We start from the raw sequence: 20,472 nt of genomic DNA, 5'->3' as shown, positions 1-20,472 counted from the left end.
GTGAAAGAAAAAAAATAAGTCGTTGTTTAAGGTGCATTCCTGGTATTAAAACAAAACAAAAAAATTATGAGAGCACTTGCTAGAGTATGGGGTAGGCTTGGAAAGCTTTTACGCTTCAGGATTTGCTTGCGGTGAGGAGGGAAAAACAAGTGCAGTCACTTTTCATCAGAGGTTAGAAATAGGATTTCTCAAGAAGCTCTGTTGGCATCTGTGCTTTTTAATCTCTTTAAAAAGTGAAGAGGTAGTATTTTTCGGATGACACAGCTACTGAAGTTAGCGCTAATGAAGTTCATTAGGTGGTTTCAGAGGAATTTCAAAAGGCTGCAGCAAGGTCAGGTTGTTCAATAGCACTGCAGCAGATAAAATCCCTCATGGATGTGTTTAGTATTGCATGATGAAGGGGAAATGTTTGAGCTATTCGCTTATATTGATGAGATCTGAATTCATGCTGGGAAAACCACTTAGCCCTGCATTATTGGGTGCATCTCCACTGGCAGGTGGGATTAATTGTATCTTAGCTCTTGTTTTAGTAATGGAAGATATAACCAAGTGAGAATGGGACTGTCCAATGGCTACTAAATTGTTACTGCTATGACTGCTCTGCAAGCCTTGTGTGAACTCAGTGACTCTCGAGACCTCTCTGCTGGTTGGGATTGGTGATTGAATTTAAGAAGTTACTGGAGAAATGAGGGGGCTGATGGCATGGATTAAACTTCAAGTGGAGAAGGGGAAGAAAAATTTTAGGGATGGAGAGACTTGAGATGGAAAAGTTGGTGTAGGAAATGGCATCCTTTGCTGTAGTGTAGACAACGCTGCTGCAGGATGGTTTTGGGAATACCGTAGTGAAGTTGGATGTCACTGCAGCCCTGCTGCTGAGGTTACTGGGCTCTAGTTGCATTTAGCAGGAGCATCTGGTGCAAAATAATCTCATTCAGCATGAACCACTGCTGTAGATCATTTCAGCTCTGCTGTCTTCATGCTGAATATCAGTTAAAGCTCTTTGGATGGATTTTTTTTTTTTGAGAGAGTATGTGCCTATACAGTCTCAAAACCCCTCCCTACCCTTTTTCAAAATTGGGGTGGTAACCTTAATACTTACTAAAAGGAGCAAAGTATTTTATAACACTAAAGAATTCAAACTATTAAGCCAGCAACACAATGCTTTAATTTACTGTTGGATAATGCCCTAATAAACTTTAAATATTAAGTGCTCAAATGAATACAAAAATCTTCCATTTATGGGGTTTTTTTGGGGGGTGGAGGGTGAAGGGGTGAACTCCTCCACCCCATACAAACCCTTATCAAAGGAGTTGGACATTAATCATCAAGGGCAAGGGCAGAAATTTCTCTCTGCTGTCCTGCCACTAATCTCAGCACCGTGCAAGCCTGGAGCATACTTTGTCTACCGCACTGGCCATTTTCTTTCCCTTGCTTCACAGCCTGAAATGGCTGTACCTCCCTGCATGTTTGGCGAGGACCTGCAAGCTGGAGCAAGAGGCAGAGAGAAGAAGCAGGTGCTTCTTGTGGGCAGGAGAGGGATGGGGCATGTCCTTCATGCTGACATCTGTTTCATTTAATCCCTAAACAGGCTCTCTTGAAGCACAGGTGATTTATCTGTTGCTGATTGCACTTGACAGTTGGCCTGTGAAATGTGGCCTCCTGCTGCCAGAATGGGTCCTGAACCCTTGTGTGGGAAGCTTTGGACCTCGCGGCTCAGCAAGGTGGGATCAACTGTAGATTTGGAGCTCATCTGCGTGGGCGTCCAACATGTGAGGGCGGAGAAGCTGGACTTGCTCTATATGCTGTTCTGCAAGCCCGGTGGGGCTTCTGTGACGAGGAGAGGCTTCCCGCTGCAGCTGCAAGTTTTACAGGGTAAACAGGAGGACAAACAACAATATTAGTACAGTTTGTGCTTTATTGGGCTGTCCAGACTCAGTGTGATCGAAAGGGAGCAGATGCGGCGTAACTGGTTTGTGTGGATCTGGCTGTCCTCATTGCGGAGCACAGCCCTTCCCCACGCTTGCATGCTCAGCTGGATGGAGGACACTACATGCTTCTGCCTTTAGACCACACTGTAGACCTGAATTTTATTAATTTCTTCTTCCTTTCTTAATGCTTTCCCTTTGGGAGAGAGAGAATGGTGACTGTCTTGAGCAACGGTGGTGGTTTATCTGAGCAGTTTTCATAAGGATAAACACTTACATGTAACAAGAAAACCCTAACCCAGCATCCCCAAAGCTGCGCAGGTGCTGGTGTGAGATGATCACCTCTCCTCCAGTCTATGGTAGTGCCAGAGGACTTCAGATGTAGTGCGAGTATTAATGCTTTTCTCTCTTTTTTTGAGTATTTGGGCAGTTATTGGGAATAATGCTGATGTTGAAGATGTTCATAGTTACGTTCATAGTTACACAGCTTGGGGGGAGGAAAGAAGTGTTAAAAACATGTTGTAAAGGGTGTGCTGATGTCTTGTTTTGGAAAAAACTTGGAGTTTAATTTTGAGTTGGAATTGAAGCATGAAGTAGTAACCATGCTGTTGAAGATGACCCACATACAGAATCACTAAAGAAAGAGGGATTCCTTGAAAAATCTTGTAATACCTTGACTTTAGCTGGGAGACGTTTAATCACCCCCAACCCCTCCCTCCCTCCCGTTTAGAGAAAAGAAATAGATTAAATGAAGGATTAAACCAGTTCTTTGCCTACAAGCTTGTTATCAAGGTTTCACTATTTTATAATTTTCTTTTATATAGGTTTGAAGGTTCTTTTTTTTTTCTGAAGGATGTTTTGTTTGAATACACTTTTAAGATTTGCAGTTAATGGTGCATATTAGGATTGAGAGATTATCCGGGGAGCTGTTGTAGCATTCCATTGTTGGACTCGGAAGTGGGAACTGGCTGAATTAGTTTCTTTTAAAGGGGTTTAAAAGTAGTGTGGGAAAAGGGAGAGCTGTAAGTTTTCTGCATGCTGGCTCTGAGTATCCACCCAGGCCTGGAGTACAAGCTCAAAGATCTCATAACCAGGACTTACTGTTATTTTTTTAGTTTAGTGCTCATTTAAACACTATGTGGAGACTATCCTATACAAATAGACTTGGCACAGCTTCATCCTTGTTTGCTATAGAGATACAAATATTTAGGGAAACTTTGCTTAGCAAATACATGAGTAAATCCACCTTTTTCAGCTGTAAAAAATGTTTGTGTCAGAGGGACCTTGAAATATTTGAGAGCTCTGTATTTGGAGGGAAGGAGTTGACTCTTGAGAAGAATTGATAACAAAAAAGATACTTTTCTGAATTGCAATGCAGTTAGACAGTACAATGATTTTCTTCTCTGCATCTTCGTGCTCACAGCTTTACCCACTGAAGTTCATCTTATTTCCAAAGCTTATTGGTATGTCCATGAAGAGGCTGGGAACAGCCTGGCTTTGTTTTCCCATGGGTTGTGGGAGAATGAGCTGGGGGAAAATAGATTACTCTTCAACCAGCGAATCTGGGGGAGGATATGCTCATGTTAGGCAATGTGGTTTAAATTTGAAGGCCATTACTATCTGGTCACTTGGTTAATGAAGCGGTGAATAATTTGTGTACTTAATGTTCCTGGGAGATTGAAATGCCCTTAAAAAGCTTATCTGTCCAACTACCCTGTCTTTCTACAACCTAAATTAAAATAAAAAGTAACCAGACCTGCTTGGGTGATCAACTTAGTCATACTTGAGAAAATGAAGCAGTATCTGAGCTGTGTAGTGACTATTTCTTTAGCAGTGACCTTTGTGTGGGTAAAAAATACTTTGTGTAGAAATTTTTAGCTGCACTCTCTCCAACTTTGGTGTTTCGTGGTTTTTTTTTCTTCTTTTTTCCCCTGCTCACATTTACTTACCTTCAGTACTTAGAGGGTCTAGATAAAGGAAGACTGGGAAGAGGAGGGAAATAGCGCTCGTGCAGCTGAAGTGAGAGGTAGGAGGCTAAGCATGAATGCATCCTAAAACTCCCTGAAGATATTTTCCCAGGTTTCACCCAAAGTAAGCTCCGCTTACTCTAGCAGTATTTTACCAGCGTAGTACTGCACTTTGAAGTATAGGGAAAGCTGCTCCCTTATCCTCAGCAAAATCAGCTATTCCAGGAAAGTCCTCCCCCCTAAGTTGTCAGCCCTATCAACTCCTTGTCCAGGATTGTACCTCTTCCCCCACCATCATCACTGTTTCAGAAATCAACAGCACAGATCTGGATTTCTTTATACGCTTGTTAAAAGAAATGTACGTTGCTGGCTTTTAATCGACTGAAAATTAACTTTCTTACTGCTATCCTTAGCTTTCCAAAGAGGAATTGAGATAAGTGCAAATAACTTCTTGCTGAAGTATCGTAGCGTGATCTGGAAGTGATTATGCTATTGTTGGTGTTGATTTAAGGTGCTCTCCTTGGCATCTGTGTGAAATCTGGTGTACCTAATAATGGGTTGATAGCTTTTTTTACAGCAGTGCTTTTCTTTGCATTGGCTTGTATAAGGAGACCTGAAATGAAACTATACTGTGTGGACTTGAGCATTTTTTCTTGTGTTAAGAAAATTCAGCAAGTGTCTGAGTTAGCATGCTGGTAGTGGAAATGTTGAATGAGCTTAAAAATTACTTTTTTTTCTGACTTTAAAGGAAACAGAATATATATTTCATAAAGGGGCTTTATCAGATAAAATAAGATTTTTATAGTAATGCAAATAATCTACAGCAAAATACAGGGTCATCAGACCTTGGTGAAAGGAAACCTGAGTGTGTGTGCAACTTGTCCATGCATTTGAAGTACTTCAAGTGTTGTTCTTTTTTGGGAGTAGGAACTGGTAATGAAACCATCTACTAAAACTGCTCTCCAAGTCTTTGGAGGAGTGAGACATCCAAGAAGGTTGTCACTGTCCATTTGCTCATTCAGAGGGAGGCTGTTACATCTGATATTTCTCCATTAACTTTGTATGTTAAAACTTTTTTTCTGATAGTGTCATGAGAGGCTCATGGAATTTTTTGCAGTGACTCAGAAGGCATGGCTGTTAATTTCCTTTTTGCAAACAAGAGGCAGTTGTTTCTCTTCCTGGAATGCATTGTCCTTTGGGAGTAAAACTCACCTAAGAATTTGGTCTGTGCCCCATCATGTCCCACATAGTTTCTGAACCCTTTGCTCTTCTTCTGCTTGGATGGGTGGAAGGAGGAAGCTCTCCACAATAAGGACAGTTTTTGTTAGTGTCATGGAAAAAATCGACCAAGAGGGAACCAGGTTTCAAACATACATCTTCACCTGTCGCAGTTTTTGGCTTCTGCATTCAGATGTGACTCCGAAGATGTCCTTGTCAAGGAGTTCAGAAGATGCAAGACTTCCCTCTAAAACTTAACCAAGAGGCTCGTGTATAGGAAGCCATGTGTTATTAATTCCTCTGCTCACAGGGCTCCTTCTGTCCCTCCTTCTTGTTTTAGCAATATCAGGAATTGTATGGGATTCTGGGTGAACTGGCTTTAAATGGCTCCCTTCACCCAAGCAGATCTCAACAGATGTTATTGTCTTTCTACCTGTCTTGTGTTCATCTGTGCTCTACGGTAACAGAATGTCTTGTGTTGAAGACCAACGTTGAAGTCCTTGGTAAGCTTTTACTCTTTAGCAACTCTTATTTTCAAACTAAAAACACTATAGAGCAAGGTTTTTCACTTTAAATTTATTGTGAAGTTCTATAAGGAAAAGTTCGAGTTGGTTTCAAGGTAGAAGGCAGTGTTGGTGTTGCATGTGTTTCTGATGAATGAAGATCCTTCCCCACTGCTCCAACACGTTTGCAGTGTTTCCTTAATGTGGCCAGATCCTGGGTTTGACTTATTTTCTCCATTCAGAGGCTCATGTGACTGCTGAATCTCCTTTGATAAAATGTTTTGTCTCTAAATTTTAAGTTTTTAAAGTGGAGACCTGGCATGATAAGCATTATGCCAGAAGAAGATAGTTGCTGTCACTATGCCTGATGTGTGCTGCTATTGAGGGTTTAAAATTAGGGGGATTTTTGCCTATGACAGGCCCTATTAATTGCTTTAAGGATAAGCACTAATCTTCATTTGATACCAGAAATTTACTGGGAAATGGTAGACTTTTAAAAATAATTATCTGATCAGGCCATCATGGAAGCAAGCCTCTAGAATTTGTACCATTTGGTGTCTTTTGGGTTTTTCTGCATTTCTGTTGCACTGAGTTATACGCACCTTTCTTGAAGTGATAAATGTATTGATTGCTTTAGCTGGATCCTTGTTTAGAAGGAGTGATGACAGGTTTTAAGAGGGCAGAGGTGGGAAGCATGTCCTTCTGGATGAGGTGGAGCAGAGTTTGAGGGCTTTATAATGTTTCGATGAAGGTGGCCTGCATACTTCCTGTGGAAAATGAAATCTTAGCTAGGCTCTGTGGGTTTCTCAAATGATTCTGTTTTCCAGCTGAAGTAGCTTTGGTTTTCCTTGAGCTGTCCGCGCTTTGTCAAAATTTTGGTCTTTTACAGGCACCTTGACGTATTGGTAACAGTCATATCTGTGAAGATTAACATTTGGGGTTGCATGGTGGTAGCTTCCCTTGGCCTCTGAATGAGGTGCCTATCTAGGCAACAGAGATATGGGGATACTATGGCGTCTTGAAAATCTGAGCTCTTGGAGAAGCCAAGCCCTTGTTGCTGTAACTCAATGGTAGATTGCAGAGCATGATGCGCTTCAGCTCTCTTGGGGTGTCTGTAGATTGAAGAAGTCACAGGTAGGTTGGTTTGCGTTTGACCTATCACTAAACATAAGGATTTAGTGAAAACAAAGGCTTGAGAGTGCTGTGTTGTTTGAGACTTTACTTCACAAAGGCAGCAGCTTTACAGATGAGTTTAAGTGGCTGTTTCTTCTCTGTTCCCCCCAAAAATACTGTCAAAAGAGTCAGTATACGTACTAAAGACCCTGAAAACAGAGGGAGGAAGAAATATCTTGACCCCTACTTCATGGTCAAGAAATTACCAGAAGTTTTAATATGTAGTTTTTTTATGTTACTAATTGAGTTACGAGAGTTATCTTCTAACTTCAAAAAAGTCTTTTTCATCAACTAGGTATTCAGTATTTTTAAAGGAATGTCACTGCCTTAGCAGTACTAATCAGAAAATGAATTTTTAATAGTGTCTCTCCTGAGAAAAATACCTCCTGGTAGAGTTCATTTAGGCTTCACAGTGGTGTAGCATGCCTGAAGAAAATCTCATTGTTTGGCATTCAGTGCAGATGATTAAATGGATTTTCTGTGCAGTCACCCTCTTTTAGGCAGTGCTGTTACTTAAGGAAATCTTATGCTGCCAAAGAACCTGTGTGCAACTGGGGAGGATGTGGTGTGATCTAACAAGTTGTAGCATTTGCCTCTCAACATGGAGCTTGGGGATGGGATGTTTGTCTTCTGATGTGCAAGATGTTTCTTAGATGCTTGCTAGAAGGCTGCTCTCAGGGGTCCTCTTCCGTGGTGACCTCGCTGGAAATGTCCTCTGCACTAGTCCAGGGGCTGATGAACCTACTTTTTGTGGAGTGAGTGGGTTTTCTTTTGCCTTGTTTGGACTTTGCTCTGTAAGTGTTTCTGCAGCTGTTCCTAATCCATGCTTTTTTAACTTAAATGCAGGTCTGAGTTCTTAAGCACCATGACCTCTGACCATCTGGGAATGAAATGTATTTCTTTGCATAATTTTTTGTCTTTTCCATCAGACTCTGTTCTTCAGAGCACAACTGTCTTGCTTCTCTGCTGCTAACAAGGTGAATTAATTGCACACCCAGAATTATTAGGGTTCAGTTGCATTCCTGCCACTGGGAACCAGGCACTAACATTTGGCTTTATATGGTACTGTATGGCCAGTGTTTCAAGACCAGTAGATAAGCTCAACAAATTAGAAGTCCCTGTGGAAGGTTTAAGCACATTAACATTTAATTGTTTTGTTTCCACTGGGGCCCTTGTAGGAAAACATGCTTTGTAGGAAAAGCATTTGATGTTATATTCTCTCAGTGGTATCCCAGGTGGTGTTCGGTCCCATTTTAGCAACTGTGTTGGTACCTTATTTTAAATCCTTCCTTTACAAAGGAGCAACAAAGTAATGCTGTCTCAGTCTGGAAATCCCCGTTATACAAAATGGTAAGGAAAGACTATGCATGCATCTATTTTTTTGCCTTTTCAGAGTTTTATCTGTTCTTGGATGGGCAGCCTTTAGCCTGGGTGGAAGGAGTTTTGATCTACAGGTAACTTTCCAAATCTAGATTTGGTGTGGATACGTTGAGGTGATTTGGAGCCTGATGGACAGCAGATTTGGCTCCATTCTAGTCTGTGAATTAAACCAAGGGCTTCAGATTTTGCAGCTGGAAGTATTGAGAAGCCTGGAGTTAATATTATCTTTGAAGGGTTAGCAGAGAGTATCCAGTTTTATTTTCTTTGTTTGTGGTGTTCCAAAATAATCTTATGGAGTCACTTCTGTGGGAGACCAGTCATGCTAAGCCATGCTACCTTCTCAAGTATATGTGGTTTTCTGCTAAACTCGCTTTCCTTAGAAATAGGTACTGCTTTTAGCAGTTTCTTGTCCTTCATCTGTCTCTAGACAGAATGTGTGGATGAACATGAACTTTGCGTGATTGTGCGTTTAATACACCTTTGCAACTTCCAGGAGTGTTTGCAGTTTGTGCAGTTTATTCTCCAGAGGCAGAGTTGAAGGCACATGCTGGCTGTTACTTGTGAGTTGAGAACTGGAGTGCAATTCCCTCTCTGCTTCAAGAAAAATTTGGAAGAGCTTTGCTTCTGACTTTCCAAAACATATTTGAAACATAACTCAGTGGCAAGCTTTGTTTTGGAAATGGCCTCGCTCCAGCAATGGTTTTGTCGAGTCTGTTTATCCCAATTCCTTCCCTGGCTTAATAGGCTGAGAAAGTAAAACTGGTGTGTGTGTGGGTGGTTGAAAATGGTCCGTATGGATATTGCTGTAATTTGTGTTTCATTAATAATGGTAGCTTGTGCATAAGCCTGTAATTGACTGAAAATGCATTAAAAGATAGCATGAAGGCATGTAAACTGCTACTTAAAATCCATAGTGGGAGTCAGTCGGGAGGAGGGGGAGATTTCTCAGTGGGAGATGGGGAGGCAGGAGGCATGCAAAATCTGTGCAACATTAAATAGTGTGATTCAAATATGCTAAAAGTTTTCTTAAATGTTTATTGAAGCATGCAAAACTCCTTAAATATTTCTGGAGGAAAGAAAGCTGTCTTGTCTGCATTGGGGCCAGGTGATGGATGCTAATAGCAACAGTATTATTTCCAAATAGCTGCGGTGTTAATTGTGGCCTGTGCCTGAAAAAAATCTGTGGCTGGTGAGTGGGAGGTGGAAGGGCAGGGGCGGGAGGGAGATTAAACCATCAAAATTCCAGAGAATTCAGTGTTTTGTGTAAGGAACATTTCTGGCCTCTTCATGGCTGTACAGCCAGCGGTGTGGCAGCTAGTCTGGAAGGTCGTCTTGCTCCCAGAGCTGCTGAACTTGCTGCTGCTCAGAGCACTCGTATATAGTTGTATCACTTAATTTGTTCTTAATTAGACTCAACAACATGAGCTGTGTGTTTTTGATACCTAATTCAGATAGGACCAAAGCCAGGCGTTAGAGCTGTTGTGGGCTATGAGCACATGTGGAGGAGGAGGGGAGTGAGTGGGGAAAGCACTGCCTTTCAACAGGCAGGGGAAAAGGCTTCAAAATATTATTTAATAGACAGTAGTGGCTGATTATCATGAGTGGCGGAGCCGTTGAACTGGGTTTAGAGGCAGTACTCCAGTGGGAGCTGGTGTACTTCCCCTCCAGGAGTGCTGGGGCTGGAGCAAGGGGCGCCTGGCATCTCACCCACACACACGGACACCATCCAAAATAACTTTCATGCTGCCTTTGGCTGGGATGTTTTTGACTCTGGTCATTCGGGTTTGCTGAACATCTTAAACTGAAGCATTGTATATGCTTTGACTTTAGGTGTGCTAGTTGAAAGCGTGCAAGGGAAGGGCATCAAGCTGCTGGAGGGTGAGGCTCCTGGGAGGGCATGCAGAAGGAAAACAGATCTCAGGAAAGACTGTTAACATTCCTGCACTAACTATCCCATTTGCAAAATGCTTTTTCTTTGAAATTGTTTTTCTTTTTTTGGTCGCAAGTTAGTAAAATCTAGTTGTCCTTTAAATAAATGGTTTTGTAATTCTCACCAGATTATCTGATATTTAAATTTGTTTGCAAGGTACTGCACTACAATCCAATAAACTTGTTTTCTTATTACAAGAAGCCGTGTGTTTGCCAATTGGCCAAATACCATATTTGAGGAAGCTGCAACTTCATTTTTGTTTAGCTATTTAAACTTTTGCTTTGGAGTTTGAAAGTAATTTTTAGTCTTTTTTTCCCAGTCATTCTTCCATCCCCACATCTTCACCTCTGAAAAGATACAGTTGGAGCTGAACATCAGGAATATTCCCTCCTACACCTCCTACTGTCAAATTAAAATAATCTGAGGGGAAATTAAAATGCTCTTTGTTTTGTCACTTTAAGTTGAATGCTATGAGAATGACTTGAAGGTGGTTAAGATTTGTTGCTTTGTTGTTGTGATTCCTTTGGAGATGCTTTCTTACTCAAGAAACGTGCATAAGATGTCTTGCCGTGTTGCCAAGGATGAGAAGTATTGCATTGTACAATTCAATTGAAAACAATTCAGCAAATCTCCTCTGGCCTGCTGCTGCTGCCAGCTCTGACCTTCTGGGGGCTGTGGTGGTGGTGGTTGCTTGCTTTGTTTATTACTGGATGATAGCTGTATCTCCAACATGAGGAAAACCCTTGGGAAAACTTAACCTTGCTGGGGCACCAAGGTCCCACAGTGAGTTGGAATGGGTGGAAATTGCCACATTTAAAGGGTGGTTGTTACCGAAGTCACTGTTGGTGGTGTTGTTACGGACTATCAGTGATGAAATGATGGTTTCTTGGTAGTTGCCCTGCATTCTCCTGCTGGGAATAAAGGGCAAAAAGACAGCTTTTTTGTCTTCTCTGGATAAGTAAATTTTTCAGAGCAATGTATTTTTTTTCCTTGGGTACACCCCCATTTTTGGGGGAGGAAGGGGAGTAACCCCCCACTTTTCTTTGCTCCTTCAGCTTGGGGAGTGACTCAGTTTTACCCATACCTGTTGTGTATGGGTCACAGAGCAGTTTCTGGACACTTGATACAAACAGATGAACTTTCCAAGGATCCCAACCTACCGTAACCCAGATCCCGCTCATCTTTGTGCTGACAGCGGTAGCAGGAGGTAGCTTTGCAGTCTGGATATGTGAATGAAATGGAGCCCTTCCCAAAATGGCCTATGGCGTCCTTGATCATCTGTGATCTGGCTGTGCTTGCCAAGTGTAAAGTGCCTCTTTAAAATGAGCTTTTATCATTTGTGCTGAAAAAGGACTTTGAAGCTTCCTGTGCAGATAGGACTTTTGTGTTGTACATGGGATCTTTCCAGTCCCTAGTGAATAAACACAGCTGGCTGTTTTGGGAAACGGACTTAACATCTTTGCATCAAAGCTGTACAAATAAGGCAGCAAGCTGTACTGAATTATTAGACAACATTTTCTGACTTTTACACTGACTTAAGAGCGATCAAATGAAAAAATGCATTTCTTATGAGACTGTCTTCAGCCCATGAAGGGGAAAATAAGTTTCCTCTCGTCCCCTCTGTGGAAACATGACTAGAACAAGCAGTCTCGATGACTTATCGATGTTGGATTATCATGCAATAATTTACTGGGCAGCCTTTTTGCTGTCCAGAGCCGCCCACGCGCACAAGTCAATGGTGCCTTTGTTCGGGAGCGTTGGAAGAATGCATGATCTAATGGGGTGGTGGGAGTTCACCTTCGTTCCAGCGTGTTCAAGGCTGCGCTCATTCCCCCAGTGTCCCGAACCCATTTCCTTCCTCCGTCCCTGTCTTAGTACGGGTGCCTAGAAAAAGCAACCCATGTTTATATCTCCATCAGGCTTTCTTAAAATCCAGGTGCCCATCTCTAGTGGAGCTCTGCATGCCAAAATCCTTGGTTTGGTGGAGTGTGGTTTATGATGAGGTTGTGTTAAAATCCTTCAGATGTTTCTTAGTCATGACGTATATACCTGAATCTCTAGACTCTTTAGGTAAGGACAAGCAAATAAACCTAAGGTTTATTATTACCAGTTTGTGTTCCCATAAGGGCCACCACTCGGCATTTGAGAGCTGTCATCTGTGCTCCTGTGTAGAGTTATTTCCCCAGTGAAGATCATCAGACAATGAGAATCCTGCATTTTCTTTTTTCAGACCCTGGATGTTCCATTTGCTTGTGCAATACCAATGCTCTCATCTTCCTCCTCCTCCTCCACAAATTTTCCCAGAAAAGCTAGGGTGTAGTTGTAATGGACATTTGCTCTAGAACTATAATAACTTCTTGCTTTCTGTCATAAGTTTGGCTTTTTCATGTGCATGTGATGCAAGCAACATAACTTACCGCTTATGTGTTTTGCAGGTGTTGGACTGTTGTTGTTTAATAAAACTTTTTTATTCCAAAAGAGCAAGTTGCTCAGGATGTTTCTCGCTCTCCTTCTCTCCTTGTAAACATTGTCCTGCTCTTGTTGCCCATCTGCATGCTGGAAAATCCTGTCCCATTCCACGGGATGGGATAACTCATTCTCCTTAAATATCCCCCTCTCATCTGCAGCCCCTGTGCCCTAAGAAGGAGGAAGTCTCCAGGAGGGTTTCTAGCATGGGAGGCTGAACAAAATACTGCAGTAGCTGAGAACTTGGAGTGGTTGGTTGACTCAAGAAGCAGTGATCGGTCTTGAATGAGATCTTGCGAACCTGCTGGCCTCTGTCTACTGACATCAATGTTTCTATCCCATGCAATTCTCTGGTTGTGTGAGGTTCCAGTATCTATGCTATCCTTTGCATGTGGTGATAGCGTAAGAGTGGGAGGTGCTGCCTCCTGCAATGGCTGGTAGCTCTTTATTTGTTAGAGGGGAGCAGATGGCTGTTTGTCTTGGAGCAGCAGAGTAAGTCTGTCTGCTCAGAGCTGGCCCAGCATTGCACTGGATGGTGGGTAGAGTTAAAGGTTCAACAACAGCAGAGTTGAGGTAGGAGTAAGGACAAGATGGGCAAATGGCCTGGGGCGTGTTCCAGTCTAGTAAACTGGGAAAGCTAGCCTTGCTTCCTGGGAACGATGGGGAAACAGGTCAGATAAGAGCAAAAAGAAATGCCAACGGTAGTTTCTTGCACTCTGTCTCGTCACTGCAAAATCGAAATGAAATCCAATAAACAAGTAATAAATATGCTGGTATTTTTTTACTGTTTTGTTTTAAAGTCTTTTAACCTTTACTTAGAAATAGGTTGTCAGCAGGTACCTGTGTGAAAAAAGCTGCCTGGAAACAGGAGCCAACCAAAAGAGAAACAGAGCAAAGTTTAACCATTTCATTACTGCTCAGTGAATTTTGCTGAAAACAAATCTGCAAAGGCTTGGTTCTTTGCCCAATACAATCTTCTCAGGTGGATATCCCCCCCCCCCAGGCAGCAAAACTCAGTGGATGTATTTTAAAGCTCACTGCTGGGAGGATGCATGAAGGGATTGCAGAGAGGTGCAGAAGAGGTAGCATGGTTTCGTTCCCACATGCAGGGGATGCGGGTGGACCGATAATGAAGGAGGCGAGTGTCGACTGGGCTTATCTCATCCAGGCATCTGCTCACAATTCAGTGCTTGTAGTCAGAGTGCCAGCTGGCGAGACATTTTCCTGATGTAAATTATCCATCCGTTCTGAGGGGTCTGAATACAAGGAGGCCTTTTGTGTGTAGGGATGAATTCCTAACTTGGGGGGAAAGGGAGGAGTTTCTAAAGATCTAAATAGCATTTTGCTTACATTTTTCCAGTCTATCTTTATGGTTTTCAGCATGGCACATTTCCTGGTGGACCTTGGGATACAGAATGGGGCAATAACCCTGCTGAAGGAGGGCTTTAATTGCTGATGATGTCTGGCAGCTGTGGTCAGCCCCACAATGTGAGCAGGTTGTTGGGGGAAGTGTCCCCTGCATTGAACAACACTGAATGTTTCCAATGCTGCTGCTGCTGCCTCTGCAGGCACCCAGACTTGCTCACTTGTTTGAATCTGTAATTGCAATACTGTCTTGAAGGCTTATGTGTGTGCTTGCTTACTTTAGAGAGTGATGATATGGGGTTTTGTACATCAGCCTGGATTATCAAAAGGGGCTGGTTATTTTTTCACCTTGTCTTTTGCTGTTGAACAGCTTCATGCCTCAGAAAAGATGCAGTTTTAAAACGTGGAGCTCATGATTTTGAGCTCTGAATGCTTTAAAGGCATGTCAGGTTGCAGTGGTCACTAATTGCAGTCGTCTTTCTACTAATGAACTTTTATAACAAACATCTGGAGTTCTTCCTGCAAAATAAACTGCCACTTCTCAGTACACAGAGGGAAATACTGTCTGATACTTGATGCTATCAGACACTTCTAAGCCAAACTGAGATCAAAATAATTACCAGCTTCTAGGAACAGGAGAACAATGACATTTTGTCTTCCAAATTAAATGTTTAAAACTGCCTTTCGCCTGGTTATTGCTGTTGCCGTTTCTCACTGTAATAGCAGTATATATTTATTTATCCCTGCAAGAATTGAAAGCAACCTAGGTGGCTTATCTTTGCTAGAAAAAGGCTCTGCAACCTTGAAGAGCCCTGTTAGCTGCCAGGCTGCTACGCACAGCTTTTACATTCAGTATGAACAGGGAGGAAACGTGTTTCAACACTGTGTCAGCTGGTCTTGGGTAAACTCTATTGTTCCAGCAGTATTTACCCATGGCAAGCTGATATGGCGCTAGCTCACAGCCACTCTGTGTGCATTAACTGCATTCCTGTTTAATGCCATTAACAGGATTTCTCAAGTAGTTACGCTGTCAGCTGAAATAAATGTCTTTTCACCTGAGTTGGTTGGTCGGGAGGGTTTTGAATGCATTTTCTTTAGCCCACGGTGTAAAATTGAAGATAAAAAAGGGAGGGTCCTTTCCATTTAGCACAAGGGATTTCTATGGAAAATGCTTTTGCGCTGCCCAGAGTGCAGTTTGCATGTGTTGTGCCTTTAGCTGAGCTGGAATTTTTGCAAGGAGCTGTAGGAGACCTTGTCAGGGAACAGGGACCGTAATCCAGTTATAGTGGAGAGGAAAAAAAAAAGTTCTTTTTCGGGACGTGCAGGCTGTGACCTGGCCTTTCTGCTAGAGCAGAAAGTTGTGTATTTGTGGAGTGAGAGCACATGCCTGGCCCCCTCTTCATTCCCAGGATTCTTTCAAAGTGTTTCCTCCCCGAAATCATCTTGATGAAGCCTCAACGCAGGGTTTTTGCTTCACGCTAGAGGAATGTGGTACTAGTAGAAGAAAACTAACCCAAGTCGAAGTATCAGAGTATTCTTGACAATTCAATTGATATGATTTAATTGAATGATCTTCCTGCTGTTGGCTCTGACTTCCCCCCCCCCCCCCCCCCCCCCCCTTGACTCCTGGAATGGCTGTTCTTGCCTGATGTCTTCACTATTTTCACTCGTGATGAAAATTACCCAAAGAAATCTCAGCAGGGCAATGACTTTGAGCCTCATATTTTGTTTTACTTCAGTGCATGAGCTCAAAGAAAACTTTCTCATTAAGCTGATGATGACGACAGTTTTATTAGTGATAAAACCACGATAGTAGGTCTGTGTTTTAATTGCTGCGCATCCAAGGTGTTGGTGAAGTTCTCGGACTGGCAAGTTGCAGGTCAACACACATACTAGGGTCTTCCTGCAGAAGAATGAGGAGGCATTTGCCTCTGGGGCTCCTTGCTTTTATCTGGAAAAGATGGGGAGTATATCCTGGGTTTGTTTACCATGGGCCTGAAAAAGATACTTGTGCATGTCTGGCCTATTGGCTTGTGTCTGTTGTGCTCACCTTGAGTTTCTGCATGTGCATGCTCTTCAACTCCGAATCATACTTTGCCTTCACTGAGGAGCTCTCTTGAGAAGACACTATGCAGCAGGAGAAATGGGAAACCTGTGAGGGACTGATTTGTATACCTGATAGCTGCTTCTTGCCTTGCATTGAAATTCATATGAAACATACTTCCAAATAAACGGAAACAGGATTAAACTTCTGTTGTATTGGGTAGCAAGGGGAGGGTAAGCCTAAGCTGTGTTACAATGTTAAGTGTTGATCCTTTGGAGTTTCTAGCCCTGGTGGAAGCAGTTTGGCATTAATAGTGTGATTGCTTCTCACTTGTCTTCTGTGCGTAAGAAGATCTCATTAAAGAACTTGACCCCAAACCAAAGCTGAGCTAGTATTGAGTAAGAGCTGCAGACAATGTCTGGTTTCCAGTCTTGTGCTTAGGTCATCTGTAACCTCACACATGATGTAAGTAAAGGGTGTTTTGTTGGAAGTATTGGGGAGTTTGTATCTGTACAACACCTTAGCTGTCTTGCATGTCACACACAGGTAGTACTTTTTGGTAGGTTGGGGTATCGGCAGATTTCTTTGGCTTTAAACACAAGATTGGCCTCTTTTTTTTTTTTTATCCTTGGGACATGCAGGTGTAAGTCTTTCAGGTGCTGTATGTCTTGATTTTTCCTTTAGTTTTTTTCTGGTATGTTGATTTCTGGACCCTTTGCCATGCTTCTGCTATTTTGGTGTTTCCAGCAGCCAGAAAGGACAAAGGTTCCTCCCTTGCGCCGGCTGGGCTTTGGGCGTGACGTGCCTAATGCAGGCTGGTTCCGGTGTAACTGGGGGTGGCGTGTGAGTGAGAACTGTGGTTCATGACCTGATTCATTGCAATCAGGTCTTGTGTGTGTGCTTTGAGAGGCAGGCTGTTCTTGTTGCCTGGTGCCGTCTGGTCTACTTCAACTTGTGAAGTGAGCCACTCTTCAGCAGGTGCAAAGCCTCACATTAAAATTTAACACAGTGGAGTTAATTCATTTTACAAGTTGAGATTAAATCTGTGCGACTTCTACAGGCCGAGAAAACCTGTTTCTCAATCAGTTGAAACTCTTCTAGTAGCTTTTTTTTTTTGGTCAACAAAGGGACCAGTGACGGCTGCAACCTCTGCTTAGAGCAGTGTTTTCCTTGGAGGTGGTGGGAGCATAAAAGAGCATGGCAAGGACTAAATGCCCGAGGTTTTGTTCCAGACAAACCTCACGTTGTTTTAGTGAGTTCCCTACGCATGCCGGGGTGTCCTGATCATACAAGGTGAAGCAAGAACAAGAACAGCTGGTGTGCAGCTGTACGCCTCCTCCTGGGAATGTGCCCCTCGGCTGGCAGGGATGGTGGAGGAAGGTGGCTGAAGCGTGCTGCAGCCCTTTTCCACTAATGGGTTTTCTCAGGGGTATGAATCCCCTGTGCAGTTGGTTTACGTGCATGGGGGTAGATGCTCAAGTCACTGGAGAAGAATCCATGAGGGAGGATGATCTGCTGATTGCCACAAACCTGTTAGGAGATGAATAGAGGGCAGGGAGGTGGGTTTACATTTATCCCCCCAGGAGAGGGAGAACATGATTAGCTTGTAAATCGTTGCACTTCAATCCAAAAAGTGTCTTGGTGACTTTAATCATATGGTCTGGGAAACTTAAACCTTGTTTTGTCTTTCCCAGGGAATGAGTAGAAGAGGGTGTACTCAGTAGTTCACTGCTGGAGGAAAGGCTTAATGAATAGTAGTGTTTGAGATATTGTCTATTTAAGGAGGAAGCAGAGGTACAAAACTGGCTCTACAGTGTGACTCTGAGCTCTCTGGTTAATACTGTTTCTCCCATACATGTATTTGGAAGAAATATTACTAAATGGCATGGTTAAGATGGACCTGGACCTGTGTGGACCTGGCCACGCAAACTTCTTGTGGCTCTGATGTAATATGTCATCTGTTGGGGTAAGGACACTGTTGGTGATGTCTGCAGAAGAGAATTGCTGCTTGTGAGATGTGTGTTTGGTTGCACAGAAGTCTGTAGGTCTGTTTATTTATCTACTCAGCCTGCCCTTGACTTCTGCCTTCGGTTCCTTCACCTTGTCTTTGCCGGGAGATGCAGTACATACGACTAGAGGAGGTACTTCTGGTGCTACTGGACGCTGCTCATCCTGCTGGATGGTACTAGAGGAGATCTTTCTTCTAAAGAGAGAACTCCAGTGCAGCTCTTCCCATTCTTTTTGTTTTAAGTTGTTTGAGTCTTTCTCGTGTCTGTCTTCTCTCATCCGCAGGAAAGGCCTTTGACATCACATACGTGCGTCTGAAGTTTCACACCAGTAGGCCGGAGAGCTTTGCGATCTACAAACGCACCAGGGAAGATGGCCCGTGGGTGCCCTACCAGTATTACAGCGGCTCCTGTGAGAGCACATATCACAAAGTCAATCGGGGCTTTATTCGGACTGGGGAGGATGAGCAGCAGGCGCTCTGCACGGATGAGTTCAGTGACATCTCCCCTCTCACGGGGGGCAACGTGGCGTTCTCAACACTGGAGGGGCGTCCCAGTGCCTATAACTTTGATAACAGCCCTGTGCTACAGGTATGTGAACGGGACTAAGTCGGGTGGTCTGAGTTGAGTCTGTTTATTTGTTGTGGATGGTGGCTTTGTGCTGACTGTTGGCTGCACTACAGCCCTTATTCATACTGAAAGGCCCTTGCACAGGTAAGCTGGGATGGACAATCCAAAGAGATGCTTTTGAAGGACAAATTGAACTCTTGACTCTATTGTTAGTAAGTTTGCAGTACAAAAACAAAAATCGGTGGCATTAAGGATGATTTGTCATTAGGCATCATGGAAGTCTTTAGAGGATGAATGCAAATCTGCCTGCTTAGAAAGCAGCTGTGGGCATTTTGCTGTTGTTTCAGATATGAGGGCAAAGGAAGGTAAAGCCCAAGTCAAATGAATACTTGAGGCATCTGCATTTATATTTTGAATACAAAAATTTAAGAAATGTGAGATTCTTCTAAACAAATAAAGGGTTATTGGAAACCCTAACCTGTTCTTTTACATGTGTGCTGGGGCCGGGGAGCTTGATTTTATCCACGGTATTTGGTTTCTCTTACAAGCGGCTTGGATTCAGTTGGGGTTTTTTTTGTTGTTACCATTCACAACGCCAGTTGGACAGTGGTCAGGAGCATACTGGGAGCACCAGTTTGTCCAGTTTACTTGCCACTTCCTGTATGCTGCTTGATGGCTTATCCAGCTTATTTTGCAACGAGGAGCTAAAGCTGTGGGGTTTGCCCCATTGGGGCTCATCTCCTTCCTTTCAGAGCTGTGATTGTCACTTCTTCCCTTTCCTCTTAGCGTGGCAGGAGCAGACTGAGACACAGTCCCCAGCCAGTGGGCAGGAAAGGAGAATCTGGTGGGGCTTGCTTCTGCAAACAAAAATAAAGATTAATGGGAATGGGAGAAGAACTCCTGAAATGGAAAAGAACCAGTTTGCCCACCTTGTTGGTGTAGCTAGCCCTTGCAGAGAATAGGGTCTAATCGTTAAGGTGAATGGAGAGATTTCAAGTTAGTGATATGGTGTATAATTTTCTGATAAACTTCTCTATGTAAGAAAGAGACCTGACTCCCAGTTTCCTAAAATATGTACAAACCTCTGGTGTTGCTTTTCGGAACTGAAGTAAATGTGTATTTTGTGCTCAGCATTTCTGTGTGTTTATGCTAGTGTTTGTAATTCAGCAAATCTTATTGTACTGGCTAAGCAGCAATGCAGCTGAAGTGCAGTTGTACATACAAGGATGTTTTTCCTGTTTTTATGGTGTTGGAAGGAAAATGGCATTGCAAAAGCTGTAATAAAAACAAGGAGGTACTAACAACAGTCACTGGCTGAAGGTGATGTGAAATCTGGGGACAGGCTACATTTGCTGGCTGTTGCTGGAGGAGGGTAGGGTAGTGTGTTGAAGATGCTGTGTAAATATTATGAAAAGCTCTGGTGTTGTAAGTCAGATCTGCCTGTCTGTTTTACTTCCTCAACCTCCCCCAGCCTCATTCATCTGTCTGCCTGTGCCTTTTTTGTTTGGTGGGATGTGTCTGCAGGCAAGTGTACCCTAAAGCTTTTCCCATTGGCACTGTCTAATTTTGCAGGAAAACTGAAGTCAGATAGATATGTATAATTAGTAAGCTCGCATAATTGCCTGCACTGCACTTTTTGCTGGAGAGGTTACCCACTGCTTCCTAGCTGAGAGCAGTCAAGATGTGAAGAGGCATTGGAAAGTGTACCCAGAGAGGAGCAGGGTCCGGAAAACACATTTGAACCAAGAGGATGTGGTGTAAGGCTTCTTGGGCACGGACATGTGAGCTTCCGAGGTGCGAAGGGGAAAATGATGAGGAAGGAACTTGCTGATTGATGAGTGACTTTGTAAATACAACTGCTAATGACACAGCACTGGTATGCTCTTGAGGGGGATGTTTGATGTTTAATCTGATGGGATTTCTGT

At 43.1% G+C, this 20,472-nt stretch overlaps 1 protein-coding gene across 1 annotated transcript in view; it reads left to right on the top strand.

Annotated features, from left to right (window-relative positions):
* The window catches only part of LAMC1 (laminin subunit gamma 1), a 70,435-nt gene that overhangs the window by 26,405 nt on the left and 23,558 nt on the right, over nucleotides 1-20,472 (top strand). The window contains exon 2 of the mRNA XM_075507849.1: nucleotides 18,264-18,568. Coding sequence (XP_075363964.1) covers nucleotides 18,264-18,568 — 305 coding nt within the window. The remainder of the gene's footprint in view (nucleotides 1-18,263; nucleotides 18,569-20,472) is intronic.

Source organism: Mycteria americana, chromosome 7 (genome assembly GCF_035582795.1).
Source record: "Mycteria americana isolate JAX WOST 10 ecotype Jacksonville Zoo and Gardens chromosome 7, USCA_MyAme_1.0, whole genome shotgun sequence".
NCBI classification, from domain to species: Eukaryota; Metazoa; Chordata; class Aves; order Ciconiiformes; family Ciconiidae; genus Mycteria; species Mycteria americana.
Note: the sequence above shows the minus strand (reverse complement) of the source record. Positions and strands in the feature narration are given on the sequence as shown.